A 16,253-nucleotide genomic window follows, 5' to 3' on the forward strand; every position below is an offset into this window, starting at 1 on the left:
AAGGCAGGTTCAATTACATGGAGGCATGTGTTCTGTCCACACTCAAGTTCAATCAGATGAATCTTGTTCATGCTAAGAGATTATAGGCACAACACCCTGTCCTAACTAAGGGCACCTCTGGAAACACTGTGAATAATGGCCAATGTAAAGACCCACTCCTACTGTAACACCATAATATGTTGCCAGATTTTTGGGTCCTTAACAGCATACAAATCTTTGACCTAAATAAGTATTTTGAATACATGCTTTTGAAGAAAACTCCTTATTCTCATAATGAAACTGTCATCTTAATTTTTATACAAATATTGTAGCAGAAGAAACAAAAAATCCAATTGCTCCTACAGACAAGAAGAATATTGGGCAACACAATTTCATATCACACATCTATATTTCACAAAACTAAAAAAAGATTAATTACATAAAACAGGCCTTTACAAAAGTTTGGCAGTGTTAGGTAAATGAATACAGATGCTATGCATTGCTTGGAAAAATAATTTATTATGTTAGCTTACAAAAATGACAAGTTTTTATGTTATACTTTAAATCACAAGTACAGATAGCAACTTTGATCCTGCAAAGGTACCAACTATCTGTTGAGATGCAATGAAGCCTTGCAACCTTGCCTTCAGGAATTGCTTGGCGTAAGTCCCAAGTCAGCAAAAGGGTAATGTAGTTTGATATTTTTGTTACTGCCTCATTGGCTAATATTTTATAGTCTAATTGCAGAAAGTAGGTACAAATGTTGATGTTAAATTAACATGTGAACTTTCCTAGTAGAGCCTTAACCAAACTTAAACATACCTGCAGACTGTGCCAAGCTTTCAGCTTGCAGCAACATACTCAGAGCACAAAAGACAGCTTTCATATACTTCATACTGCAATCACTTGACAAGATCTCAGCACTTAGTACTTTGATTGGTACTTAGGCTTTATACATGAGATTTCATTCTGGCTTCATATTGGTATAAATCAGGCACAAGCGTTTTGAAGTTAGAGCAGCAACTCAACAATAAAATTGATGTTCTGGTGTGACATGAGTCACACATTGCATGTAACCAAGTATCTCAAACTTCACAAGTTAGTAAGGACTTGTGCATCAAACCAACATGGTAACAGCTCCTCCTTTTAAATTTCTGCAATGCATGGTTCCTAAACCTGCATGTGGTGTTCTGAAAAGCCAACCTGTAGACTTAGTTTTATGTGCATTGATGACATTTACAGGAAGTAATAGTCAAGCAGTAGTTTGGCTGAACTTGATCTAAAGGGTCTTTTCCAATCTAAATAATTCTATGACTCTAGATTTTATAAATTCATTACATACTTCCCAAGATAGTCAAGTTAGATTTTTAGCTCCTTGAAGATGGCAGATAATGGAAGAAGTGGAATGCAAATATCTTGTGAAGTTATCTTGGAATAAAAATATCATAGGACGAAAAAGTAAAAACTGGTTTTATTCCGTGAGTCTTTTGTTAAAAAAGAATACCAATAGTGCTGGAATTGAAATGTAAAATACAATTAGCTTCTCCCTACACACATAGGAGTCCCCATTGGGGTACTCATTGAATTACTAGATCAGTTGAAAAAATGATATGAAACAAAACATTTACTCATGAGTGTGAAATACAATTGATACATATAAAAGATGAACCATCTCTCCTTGGAGATGACTTCATTATTTTGAAAAATATGTAGTACACCACATTAAAGTAGAAAAAAGAGCTGCAACTCAGAATTTTTCAAATTCCTTAAGCTTGGATTGATGTTATTTAGAAGTACTACGGTTTTCATTATATAACTAATTTTGATTTACTCTTCTTGAAAAAAAAAAAGGGAACCTAAATGAACTTGAAATCTCATTTCTCAAATTCTGAAAAAATTTAAAAATGAGATAGTGTCAGATTATCCCAAGTGTTTTGGAGTTTGCTACCATATGATTTTTATAAGATCATGTCTTTTTCAGCAAGCATTTGTTGTTCATCACACCAACACATATTGCAGACTTGCAGACCTGCAGAATGCAATGAATAAATAGACAAATAAAATATTTCTCTCCCCTTTTCTAAAACTCAGCACAAAATTTTAACTCCACTGATACTACAGATAAGGCCTCTGCTACCTTTACCGCAGTCAGGATTTCCAAGCATAAAGGGAAATCTTTCTTTTTGAGCAGTAAAATTTTACACTGTATGAACATGTTTATATATGTCAATGTCTATAAGAAAGAGAAATAATTATGTGGGCAGGATATACCCAATACCTACCTACCTTCTAATTTCTAAATTAGAAATTTTGAACACACCTTTACATTTCAGAAATCAAGTCTGAAGGAAACTGCAATAGTTCTGGTTACTACAGTAAGGTGAACTTCAATATGTACAAAGAGTTGCTAAACATTCAAGGATTTTATCTGAAGAAATACAATATTGAGGAACTTCATTCCACTGTGCCATTTCTATCACATTAAGCAATGCAGTATGGTTTAGAAGTATTAAACAGACCTTTCTGATGTCACACCAGCACAGAAACACTTCCCGTCCATATTATTTGTTGAAGTTCTGCAGATTCTTTGTTGTTACTTTATACTATACTGCAGTGACAATAGTTGACTGGGAAATATGATGTAATATATTCAGTGTCATATGTATGAAGTGCCTGGGTAATCTTAGTTTTGGAATGTTCCAACCAAAATGCTGGTTCACAAGAATATTTTTGTTTCAGTTTTAGGACACTAACTGGAAAAAACCACTGTATTTCATTCAAATGAAATAAAAACAAAAGATCTGAAGGAAAGTGACTCATGTATCAACAACCTTAATTAGTAGTGCTTGTAATGAAGTATCAGAATTAGATGGTTGTTTTTTTAGCTAACCCCAAATTAAATAGCAACTGCCAGCATGGAATGATGAAACACATTCCAGAAATCAAAAGCGAATAACATATTTCCTTCTCATATGCTCCAAGGGGGAAAAAAAAATAGAATATCAGCATTTGCTAATAAGCACATATAGAAATGTCAGCCTTAAATATGATACACCTTCAAAGCCTCAGTAATACACTATTATTGTATTGACACCCTCACGTACAATCTAAGTATTTTTCTATTTGTTACTTTCTTCTGGTAATGTAATACCACAGCAGAAATTTGAACATTTGAGCTACTTGTTAAAATACACTGCAAGAGCCAGTGTTCCTTCTGTAGCCTATCAGCTGCCTCCAGTGGAATTATTTCAACTTCAGCTATCCCAGTGCACAGCACACATAACAGACTTTCCCTAGGTATTGAACATAGCTAAGTCTAAATCAAAGTGAGCAAGCCTCACTTTAAGTGGGATTGATGTCTGTTGATTAATGTATTCAGGAGCTTCATTTTAGTCTGTCATTCTACTGAGATTTAAGAAATTACTCACATTCTGGAAAAATGAAGCGTTTCTTGACTTTGATACTTCATTTTTCCATATTCACAGAGATTTTTTTACTATCAAATAAGAAAAATTTGTCTCACTTTTGAAAACTCTTTAGATTTGTTTTTTGTTAATTTATAGACCTCTAATTGGTCAATGGACAACATACTAATGGATGCATATTCCATGGCTAGTGAGCCTCCCCGCTGATGTAGCTCACACTGAACAAAGGCTTCTGCATTTTCTGGCTTTATGACTGCACTGGAGACTGCTCCAGTGAAGACAAAACAAACAACTCCAAGGTTTCTGACGGACTTGTTGACATTCTGTTAGTCAAAACATGTAACAAAAGTTCTGCCAGCTCCATGATGTCTTCATGGCTGCAGCTGTTTGAGTGAAATAGTGCTGTCAGTGCTGCACCCAGCAGTGAAAACCTCAATAAAAATGGTGCACGCACCGAGCGCCATACACCAAACAGCTACAGAGGCAAACTCTTCTCTTGGCCAGCAGCAAAACACAGCTTATCTTTATCATTTTCCACACTAAGTACAAAACTGTATCTGGTGGTTCCTGTGAAGAGCCTCATGCCAGAAATATAAATTGGGCCATTTCCCGGTTCCATGCTTGTTTAACAGTGTGAGTGACACAGAAATCCTTTTGATCATCTTTAGCAAATTTTAGTATCACTTTCCAAAAATATTTTAGGTGTCAGCAACTGTTTATAAGGAAGATGATTTTATATTAACACACTGGAGAAATACCCTTTGTAATATGAGTATTTTAGGTTCTAGACTAAGCACTTAGACAGATGTCCTCAATTTGTTGTAGTCTTGTTTTTTGCCTTGCATCAGTAATATTTCAGGGATTTTGCAGCAAAGTCTATCCTTTACCATTCCGTTCTACAAACTGATAGTATAATCAATGCTGGCAATCAGAAAATCTAGACAAATGTAGTAAGAGACATTTACTTTGGCCTCTTTAAAATTAGACAGCATGTGATCTGATGTTAGTCCATTTAATAAGTAGCTTTTATTTTAGTAAACAAAAAAGAGTGTCAGAGTTCATATGAAAAGAGCTTATAAGAAACAACCACCATCAACACTAATGTAATTCCATGGGAACATAAACTACCAAAATTATTGATGGAGGCTAGGTGAAGAAATGATGGTATGTCTTCTGACACACTAGTGCACTGTACATGGCAGATGAGAAAAGCAGTCTAAGATTGAAACAACTCTGGTCTGAAGAGAAATGAAAATAACAGACTACTCAAAAACAACTGTTGTAGTTAAACAAAACACCTATCAAGGATCCACATCCCTAAAGAAAAGAAAGCAAAATTATCCTAAAAGAGATAACTCTATGCAGTTCTTGTTTTAAAATGCAATGATTTAACAAAAACATTTTAAAAATCATGTTCCAAAAAATATTTAGTTCCAAATGGCACACGGTAGATTCCTAAGTAAAATGACCAGAAATTTTAAAATATCATCACAGCATATTCTCACACTCACAGATTTTGTCATTATTAGGGGAAGAGAAAAAAAATCTCATTGTTTCAGCCAGAGAAATGATAGATGTGCAACTTCAGCTTTAGAAACACGAGAGCTAATATTGTTAGCACAAATGATAAATGTTGGATGTTCCTGGATTTTAACCACAGCAATCTCCTTCCTTTTTGCTGTCAACATTCCCAGAAGCATTGCAGATTTTTGAATGACTTGGTTATTGGATTTTGCTGTGTTGTACTCTCATACAGAGCACTAAAATATTCTTCAGATTTAAAATCTAATTTAGTTATTTACATAGAAAAGCAAGTAAGTTCATATTTACAGCAGTTTAAATATGCTTACAAGTAAAAAGTTGAGTTGTGCTAGAGTAGAAAGTAGTTAAGCATGAAAAAATAAATTATCCAAGATGGAATTTTATTTTGGGATCACTTTTATTCAGATGTAAATACTAGCTATAAGGCAGTTTTTAAGCTAAGGCATCAAGAATAAAAGTGTTCTGAAATTTTAATTTAATAATGAATTATTTTCCATCTCTTCTACTGCTAGTTGTCCTCTACCACTGCTTCTAAATTCTACAATTACATCAAAATCACAGGACTCTGAGTGATCATCCATCCTACTGCTCATCCATTTTTGACAAGGCTGTATTGTCAGATATTGACCTGCAGCTCACAAGAGCTTCAGTATCAATTACTTCTGTGGGGTGACAAGGGCTTAGAGAGAGATAAATTTGTTACTAACACACTGCAAACATGAAGAGTTTAACATAGGTACTGTAAAATTTGACTGTAACAAACAGTGCCACAAAAATTTATGAAAAAAATTTTCTGCATGTAATAGATATGAGAATTCATGCAGGCTGCAGACTTCTCATTTTTAGCCATAAAAATTGTATCAATGTTACAAAACTACCTAGTGATTTCCTTTCAAAGGAATACTGGCATTTTCATTCATGAAAAACCATTCAGTGCTACCCAGTGCAGAGACTATGCCTTGCAAGCCAGAGATTGGTATGTAGATTCCTTAGCTCAGAAATTTATTTTAGAATAGTAGTTTCTTTGTTGTATAAGTTTTTTCATGTATTTTCTTTATTTACCTTGCTGTAATAGTTAGTAAAAATATGACTGAGCTTTGAATATCCAAGGAGTACTTTCATCATCATTGAGGACTGGCTTCCATCAAAAATGTGAGAAGTAAATGTAAGAAAATGGCTTTGTTTTGCACTGTAAAATTTTATTTTTTATTTTTGACATTTCTTCTTAGGATGACATAATTACACAATAAAAATAAATTATTTTGTCTATTTAGTAAATATAATCTCAAAAGTAATTAAGTACTCTCAAGTCTGCTGTAAAAAATTAAGAACTGAAGGGCATAAAATTTCTAGCTTGTTCATATGACAATTATTTGATGCTAAAATCAAGGGTCAATGCATTTTTGAAAGCACAATATTTAAGCACTGTATTTCAGGACAGCATTTAAAAAACGAATGCCCGATACTAGCTTATAAAGACTGTATGTACTTAGTACATACATAAAAAATTGCCTGATTTACCAAACGCTAAACAGAACAAAGGTTTAAACCATCATTTTTTGTGTGTGCGATACCACATTTTTGATTATTGAAAACCACTGCTTTGGGCAAAAATTGAATAAGAGGTTATTAAAGGGTTAAAGTATAAAAAATTTGGCTACCAAAAGTAAGAGCAATTTTTAAGATGTGAAATATACAAAATGTTTTTATTTAAAAAGTATCTGCTTTTCTACTTTAAAAACTGAAACTGTGCAGAAGAGTATTATTTCAGACCAATATGGAAAAAATATTATTTCTTAAACCACAAAGGGACAGTTTCACATAATGTCATGAATGGAACTTTAGCCCTCAGTAAAGAGGAAACAAAATTCACTTTGTAATATGAACCTCTATCAAAGGTGGAAGACAGACAAATATTACATGCTATCTAGACTGCCATGCCAAGAGGGTAAATTAAAGAAAGAATTTCCTGGTTTTGGAGTCCATAAGTCTACTCAGTAATTTATTTTTTTTTAATTTTTTTTGGTGTGTGATTTGACATCTCTTGTGTTCTTCCACACAAGAGATGTGTGTTTTTCTTTTAGAAAACTTTATAAATTATAAATAAATTTATAAAATTTTATAAATTTTATGAAAGGATATAGAACTGATGAAAACCCATTTACATGGGCAAAGGCATGAGCACTAAGCATTAAACATACTTTAAGTTTTAAAGCCAAAATTATTCATGCAGTAGTAATTTCTGTGCTGTACAGTAGATAATTCCATTCAATACTCAGTGTAATAGTGAGCAAGATCAGACTGTTTATCCTTAGTTTTCTAGCAATATAAAGCAGTAGTGATCCTGTTTAAAGACTACATACCTCAGATTTCTAAGTTACAAGTCAGGAAAAAATGTATAAATACCTAAAATGGTAAGATTTTTACAAATTCCTTAGGAAAAAAAGGAAATTTTATTTCTGGTATTACTTCTCAGCCAAGACACTTAAAGCCCCATTTATTTATTTACCGACAGGCATTTTCATGTCAAAAAAAACCATTTAAACTTTGGTAAAACAGTTAGGGTATCCATCAGCAATTCATGCACCAGACCTTGTTACCACCTGAGGTGTTTTGAGAGCATGATTTACTGCTTCATAATATATTTCAAAGTGACCTTTCTATGTTTTGGCCGGAATTTGTAGGTACCATAAAGTCTGCAAGCTGGTGACATTTCAATTTTCAATTTTTTAAGTTTCAGCAGACCAAACCATTTAAACTATTTTCAATTCCATATTTCTACCTCTGCTCTGATCTAATAAAAAAAAATAAAATTATAAATGTTGGATCCACTTAAGTTTAGTTTATAGTAGCTACAGCTTAGCTAAACTCCATTTCATGACATCCACACTCTTTGTAGAGAGTAGAAGTTTATTTGTTGATGTTTTTCCTGTCCCTGTCATGGCCTTTGAGATCAGAACAGATGGATGTGCATGTTTTGTTTTCTTGACCCTCTGAATGAGCAGATGGGCCAGAAGTCTGCAAAAAGCCAATGCCAGCACTACCATGCACATCATAATACACAACAAAAGGTAAAGAAAACTTTTTAACCAAATCACATTTTTTTTTAATTTTAAGCAATTTAAGTTCATGGAAAATGAACGTAGAATAAAGTCAGTATTTTTCTCATTTCTGTGTCTGATTTTGATGTTCTCAGCATGTTGTTCTATTTGAAACAGGTTGAACACAAGGTGATTGTCAAGGAAGTGCACTGTCCAGAGCACCTACTGAGACTACAGAATGCTTCATCAGAGTATTAAAAAAAAAATAAAGTCCTCTTTTGAGATGGCACATCATGGCCTGTGAATTATACCTGAGACACCTACAGTGCTAAAAAATGACAGAGTTTCAGAGAAGAAACAGGCTTCCTGAATATGACAAAAGACTGAAAAACAAAATTCTTTGAATGGTGTTAATGTTGCTACAGTACTCTTGATAGCTTTGGCAAATCTTTTAAGGCCCTATATCAGTGATCCAGCCAGAAGTAGCTGAGAGGAGAATAAAACAAGAACCATCAGAAACTCTTGCATTTCCTTAAACAGAAGAAAATTCATCTGTGTTTTGCTCTTTGAGACCTCTGTAATGCAAAATTATGTCCAACTTGTATAGAATAGTGATATCTGAACAAATACAAGGGTGCAATACTGTATTTCCACAGTATTTTACAATCAATACAACACATCTTTTCTAACGCAGAACAAAATAGAATAAATAAATGAACATTAAACACTGCTTTTAAAATTTTCACAGCCACATAGAAGTGCCTTTCAACATTCTTGATACAGATGGGTGAGATTCAGATTCTTTAAAGTGCCTAACCAAGGCTATCTGATAAAACTGTTCTGGCCAAAAGAATAACTCTAGACAACTGATAATGTACGCTGAACCTGAAACCAAGATGCAAATTTTCATTCGCTTTAAGAATTTTTTTTTCCTTCTTCCTTAAATGATTTTTTCAAACTGAGGGACCTAAAATCACAAATGTGTCTGCACAACACTGTATAATGACTCTCTCATAAAAATAGGCAATTTCTGAATATTCTTTCATTATTAATAATGTTATTAAACATAATAAAAAAACAAGTGTCAGAACAATTCCTGTATAGGGGTAAATAAACTCATAGCAAAGAGATCACAGGTATTTCACTTCACAGTATTTCAGGAATACAATCAATTTGGTCTAGGAGGACTGCAGAAACAAGCACAAAGGAATAGCAAAATCCCAGAAAGCCTTTGATGTACAAGTCACCTAAATTATCACAGGAGTTCATCAGAACCACTCTTGGTGCTCTTTCATTTAGGTGTTTGGCAATTGTTGAATCATTAAGGGTGCATCACTCCTACAGCAGATGGAATTACCACTGTTCAAAAAACAAAAAAAAAGTAGAATGGAATTTACCACAGAGAAAACTGGGGTGGTTTTGTAAAATATTCTACTGCTTTCCTCCTTCTGCTTGCAGCTTCATTTCACTAACAGCAACATTAGGAGAATCTTCCTTGGTGGCACTTGCATCCAAAGGAACCATCCCTTTCATAAGTGCTAGAAATAAGTCACACAAAAAAGGTGATTAAGCATCTTCAGAATCACACATTAAGTCAGTTAGACTCAATGATCTTAGAGGCCTTTTCAAACTTATGATTCTCAGATTTGGTTGACTGACCCTTAGTTTTTATTTGAAATGTGTATTTCATTATATGATATTATAATTTATTCAGCAAGTACTATGGTGTTAATAAATATTTAATATTCATAAGGCTATGAATTGAGAAACTGACTTATTTTTCTAGAGACATAGGTTTTAATACTCTATAATACAGGCATAGCCAAGAGCTTTCTTATGCACAAGAAATGTAGACTGTATTTTTTAAAAATTGGTTATTCCACTAAGATATATTTTCCATTTATTTTTCCATAATTTTTATTTAAGTAAGACAAACCTCTCAAAAAAAAATTTGTGAAGGAATATGTTTACCAACAGCATGGACTTAAGTCACCACGTGATACTGAGCAGATGCTCATACAATGTCATACTGTGTATATACCTTCACAGGACACACATATAGTGCTTATTTCTAAATATATTGTATTGCATCAAAATCCAGACAATATAAATTGACAAAATATCTTATATTAAAATGCTGAAGAAAAAAATCAAATATTCAAACATTTAGCAAAACGTAAAAATTAAGGGAAGAAAAGTGGCTACCAGCTTATACAACATACCCTTCTTCTAATGGCCTTCTTTATTGCACAAGCATTTAAGAAAAGTGGTCCTACTGAATATCCAGAGCACAAGTTTTAATGATCCAGTAAATTTGACGCAGTATATAACCAAAAAAAAAAGTTATACATAACCAAAATAAGTTATTTAATAAGGAACAAGACATCACAGTTTGGTTAGGAGGAGTGAGATGTTTTCACTTTCAGAAGAATGAAATCACTGTGATTGGGACATTGGTATTACAGTGAGTTCTAATTTTTCAGCATAAAGTTTTCAGAACTGGTCCAAAGCTCTGCTGCTGTATGCTATGTCAGTGGCACTTCCTGTGGACAGTATTCAAAGTAAGTGAAAAATCATAAAGAAAGTTCAATGCTTAACTAATTCAATTTGCATTTTGCTAAGTGATGATGTTAAGTTTCCAGTCATTCCAAGTTCTTATGCTTAAGCAGCCCTAGGTTTTGTTCTAGAAGGGTGTCCACAGCATAGTGACGTTGCAATGTCTTTTTACTTGTAAGTACATTACTTTATTTATAAATGCCAATAAAAAGAGTCTTAACAACTTATTAAAAACTGTACATAGAGAGATAAAGACAGGCGTCATCAATACAGTGCAAGAGTTAATTGTTATGACAATAAAGCCTACATTCAGGACAACTTGGTTTTATTCAGCTGTGGTATCAGTCACACTACATACCATGTTGACACAAGAGTGTTGTCTATCACAACTTATGATGAAGCCCTGGAGCATAAATTCCCAACAACAATAGAAAGCCTCTAAGACATATGGTTTCTGGGAAACCATCCAGGTTAAACCCTCAGAGTGATGAAATGCGCAAAGAGAAAGGCAGGACTCATTTCACAAAGCTAATGCAGAGCATGTGTAACTCTAGGGACTTTTGTACTCAAAATTTCAGGAAAATACAGTGGCCGTAAAAACAGTTTCTGAGGATTATTCTTTAGATTACAACTAATAGTGACTGGACCAACCATTTTAGTGCGATAATACTGTAGACTGCAACCTACATCTGGAATAAATTCTCATTTAAACATCTTCATTTCTTAGAAAATGGGTAAAGAAACAAAAGCACGTTCCCTCAACATATTCTAAAATATGTTTGTAATGGAAAACCTATTATAATTGCAGAAATTATACCAGAAACAAAACACAATATCGATGTTAATTACTTTCGTTTTAACTGCTTCCTGCATTGAAAACTTTTTAGTAAATATATAAATATATGGAAACATATTGTTGTTCCCTTATTTATTTTCCCTTATTATTTGTCCTTCTTTTTTCAACCAATTTTAAACTTAAACACCATGATCTCCCTCACAGATAAGTTAAATTATATCAAATGAGTCTGCTCTTCTTCCAGGTGTTCTCTACAAATCATAGGAGACCCACACTGGGAAGGAAGCTTCTAGTACTAGTTATTGACTCTACAGTCTCTAAGGCTTCATGAATTGAAGAGAGATGGAATGGGGAAACATAAATCACAAAAGCTTGAAAACTGCTCCAAAAGATAAATGAAAGAAAAAAAAATCCATCCTTCTGTTTCTGAAGGAGACAATTAATCACAGAAAACAGATGATGACATGTATAGGAAGATTTATTAAAAGCTACAGTAGGTTTGGGAGCAATGATGTCAAATTATACTTCGCTGTCAAAGCCTCAAATGATAATTAATTAATATCATTACTGAAATTAAAAGTTCATGATGTTTTTGTGATTATCACGACTGAAGTAGCTGACTTTTAATTTGCCACCCACTGGAAAATCTCCTTAATGCTAATACCACTGCAGAATTTTCACTGTCCTCAAGAACTATACCAACAACTTCTAAATACAAATTTGACTGGTGGAAATCAGTTTCACAATAAAGTGACAATCGGCCACAAACCAAAGTCTGTGGAGAAATCCACATATTTTAGTGCCATAAGCACTAAGTAGTGAATTGAATCACCACTGTCTTTTGTTAATCACTTATTTTTTTTATCTCCAGAAAATTTAGTACTTAGTGCTGGTTAAAAATAGTTGAATCAGAATATAAATATGCAGAACTCTTTTATCAGATTGGTATTCAGATCACATGAATCCTATTTCTCTTAAAACTGCCCAAAATTTATTTAAAAGTTTTAAAGCAACAAAGTTCTAGCTTGTTTAATATAAGCAGTATAAAGACATTGTAATATTTTAGGAACATTTATGCTGCATTTTCAAGTTTCAGTAAATTTTTGTAATTAATCAATTTTGGAATTCTTGAGATTGGAAGGGACTGCTGGAGGCCATTTATCTGAACATGCTGTGAAGCATCAGTTACTTCTTTTCTATACTCAAAACAGGCTCATCTTTGATTTGATTTGCAGTACTGACAGAGATGAGGTTTGGGAAAACGGAAAAATCAACTCTGAGTAAGGTGTTCCTGAAGTACAGATGATACAGAGGTATTACTATGCTTTATTCCTACTGTTGTGATTGTTACTATTCCTATTTTTGTTATCAGTTTTACTCTGCAGAAGGATACTAACTCCAACTCATAGATTCTGAAAAGAAAATAGACCAATTATCTTTAACCTCATCAGATCAGCTCAGGACTTACTGGTGAGCAGTAATGTACCACAGCACTCACTCTAAGATGCAATGTTTTCAAAGTGCAATGAAGCCTGAAATAGGACTTTCCACTACATAGAATGGCACTTTCTGAATAGGTTCCCAGTACACAAGCTAGCTATATTGAAAAGAAATGGAGGATGATACCCTTCTAAAGAGAAGTATTTTGATATTCATGTATTCATATGCTCAAAAAAACCCCTTAAAAACCTAGGTTTTAAGTTACTTTTGACACTTATTCAAAGGTGTGCCTACGTACCCAATCAAGACATAATACGTCCTATGTTTTATTAAGCATTTCCCACCCGTATCAGAGATCCCACGACTTCACATGAACTTAAGCTGTATATGCACAGGGTGGGTAGAGAAAAAACAGTTAAAAACACTATTTAAGTAGAATTAGTGAATTCAACTTTCATTGTGAAAATATTACACAAGCGTAATACTAACAGGTGCACATGAAAGATCTTGGAAAGAATCCATGTTTGAGAACATCTCTCTGGTCCCTCAGAAGATATACAACAATGAGTCAGGTATGACTCATTATGAAGAGATTCAGAATTCAAGGGCAGCCCTTTTCCTTGGCATAGGTTTGGGTGACAAAAAAATATACCGTATGTCCCAGTCAAAAAAACCCAAACAACTATCAGTGGGATGTAATGAAGTACTTCCTAGGCAAAGACATCCATCCAGCATCTAAAACTAAAACACAGAAAGGATAGTTCTAGCACTTCTTTTCTGAAAAGTAGTGTCTCATTCTTTCAAGTAAAAAAAGGTCTTAGAAGAAAAAAATAAGTTACCTGTAGATTTTTTTCTGTGATATAATACTTACAACCTGAACTTGAAAGCAGTGAGCTGCACAAAAAGCTGTTTTGAGTTCGCCAACTGGAAGAGTGAGCAGCCACTTCTATATCAGAAATTTCAGCATCCCTTTTCACATCCTATAGGAACAAAATAAAAATAATTTTATCTGTTACTATAAAGCATCTGCAAACTTTTCAAAAAGCATACAGTAGCACCCATACAGGCACATGCTGTGATTTCACACACACTGGAAAAGACTGATTTGAATCTCTGAATTCTCAGTATTGCAGTTAGGTTCAAATTAATTTGCTTACAAGTTTTATCCCCATTTCACCACTATAAAATGTCTGCAAAAAACTGCTTTGCCTTGAGAAAAGCACTGGCAGCTTTGCAAGTCTTTGCCACTATAGCAAGTTGTAAAGATGTTCTTTCCTGGTCACATCACATCCACAGTTCAGGACATACCATATCAGCAGGACAGATATCAGTGAATGATGACTTCCTCATTAATGAATGGTTCATACTAATTCACTGAAGTTATACAAGTAGTAACAAATATAAATCTATTTTCTCTGTCACTGAGGAAACTTAAAAGTTCATTGATTTCTCATATCAAAAAACCTAAAAGTGCTTTTGAATTGTTTTCTTAAACCATTAAATAAAGCCTGAAGTACAATGTTATTATTTATGTCTAAACCCATACAGCATAGCTTCTTGGTGAGGAAAGTCATTTGGTCTATAAGCTAAAAAGAGAAGATAAATTTAAAAAGGTCATTTAAACAAAAATCCCTGAAAAATCTCTATTAGCTCTGCAGCAAGTAGTCCCCAGTTACAATACCATCCAAAATAAGATTAAAAGCTTGGCTTGGTATCCAAATTACTCAGTTTCTTGAAATGAGAAGAGGTTATAATGAATAAATGCATCAGTTCATAAAACACACAATTTTACTGCTGAATTCTTATCGTAAACAGCCTTAGGGAATTTTGTTAAAACATCTTGCAATTCATCATTCACACTGATACTAAGATTTGAAAACTAAACAGAAAAGAAATAATTCTACATTAATTTAGAGATACAATGAGCTTTTGTTCCATCATTGAAGGATTTACTCCTATTAAGACTAATGGGAATTATACATATTAATCCCCTTATGTGCTGATGAGAGACTTAATACCTAAAGTGTTCATAGCACAATAACAATTTTTAAAGAATAAAAAAAGTTTTTGTCTTTCCATACTGCTTGCAGAAATGCTTTAAAAGAAAAGCTTTTAAACAAGAAAGGTGCTTCTACCAGTATCTGCAATACAAAATGCTTTTCTCTTTACAGAAATATTAATGTATAGAACGTGACTTTTGTCATGTGTTTCACTGAAAATTACATCTGCGTGTTGTGTTTGAGTAGATGTTTAATGGTCTATGGCAGAGAAACTCTCCTAAAATACTTATATCTTTACATCAAAACAGTTATCTCTAGTTTTCTTCTGGCTTTCTCTTTTAATTTTGCTTCTGTTGGTATTTTCTTTTAAGACCTTATATTTATAGGTTTTCTCCCCAGTTTCATCTTTATCTATTATTATTTGGCCCTTTCTTAGTTGAAAAATCAAGATTGTTGTAGCTGATGGCATTTTGCCAGCCTATGGCCTATTTTTATTACTGGAAATCTTCCATCTTAACACATACAAATAGAAAAGATGATTTTTCTGGGCTTCTAAGCAACAGGTATTTCAAAGCCATTTGACAAGACTACAGAACAGTAGGAAGATTGAGTGGGGACAAAAGAAATAACAAGAAAGAAAAAAACCTGCTTTCAGAGGAACATTCAACTTTGGTTTAATTTTTCCTCCTTAAAATTAAAAAAGCCTGGGACACAAGATTAGATAATGCCTGTCTGAGATCAATGTTGGCAAGCAAGCTGAAACAAGTGTATTATAAGAAAGGCTAGAAAGAAAAACATAACAGAGGAGAAAGATTAATTCCAGAAGTAATTTCATCTAAAATGATCAATGTAAAAATTTTATAAGAAATATAGATTTTCTTATCACCTATCAAATACCTGCCTACTTTGTACAGCAGGGGCACTATGTACACAGCATGAACCAAAAATATCAGAAAGAATTCAACTTTGTCGTCCTCAAACCTACACTCTTCCAGCAATTAATTTTAGCGACTCTTAACTTACAAACGGTAAAGTTAAAAAAAAAAAAAGGCATTTGAGTTAGTTTCAAAGGAGAGTAAGAAAGGCAAGCATTAAAAAGTTTTTTTTGTCTAAGCTAGCCTGATCACCGAAATCAGATTAGCACCCGTCTGTTACTCGGTTTTGAACATTCTGTTCTATTTGCAACAGCCGTGACAGCAAAGCGTACTGTATGTCATGCAAAAACCCAATTAGGCCTGACTAAATGGAAGCCATTAAATGCTCTCGGTTGTCTAAAGAAAGAGAATTGTTTTGGAATCAGCTTTGTACTGGATTCTGATTATTGAGTTCAAATCACACAAGCTCAGTAAGTTCAGTCAGCTTAGTACAATGTTATGTTCTACCGTCAGCTGATTGCATTCCACTTAGCTTTTCAATGTTTTCCAAATTTCAATAGCTACTGATTTAGTAACGCTTGTGTGGAGGGAAGAGAAAT

General features: G+C 33.5%; 1 protein-coding gene across 1 annotated transcript in view; it reads right to left on the reverse strand.

The window, feature by feature from the left end:
• Positions 1-6,156: 6,156 nt before the first annotated feature.
• The window catches only part of CEP128 (centrosomal protein 128), a 95,779-nt gene continuing 85,682 nt past the window's right edge, over positions 6,157-16,253 (reverse strand). The window contains exons 24-25 of the mRNA XM_058827577.1: positions 13,651-13,759; positions 6,157-9,525 (exon numbers count right to left, since the gene is read on the reverse strand). Coding sequence (XP_058683560.1) covers positions 9,419-9,525; positions 13,651-13,759 — 216 coding nt within the window. The 3' untranslated portion in view covers positions 6,157-9,418. The remainder of the gene's footprint in view (positions 9,526-13,650; positions 13,760-16,253) is intronic.

This window comes from Poecile atricapillus, chromosome 1 (genome assembly GCF_030490865.1).
Source record: "Poecile atricapillus isolate bPoeAtr1 chromosome 1, bPoeAtr1.hap1, whole genome shotgun sequence".
NCBI lineage: Eukaryota > Metazoa > Chordata > Aves > Passeriformes > Paridae > Poecile > Poecile atricapillus.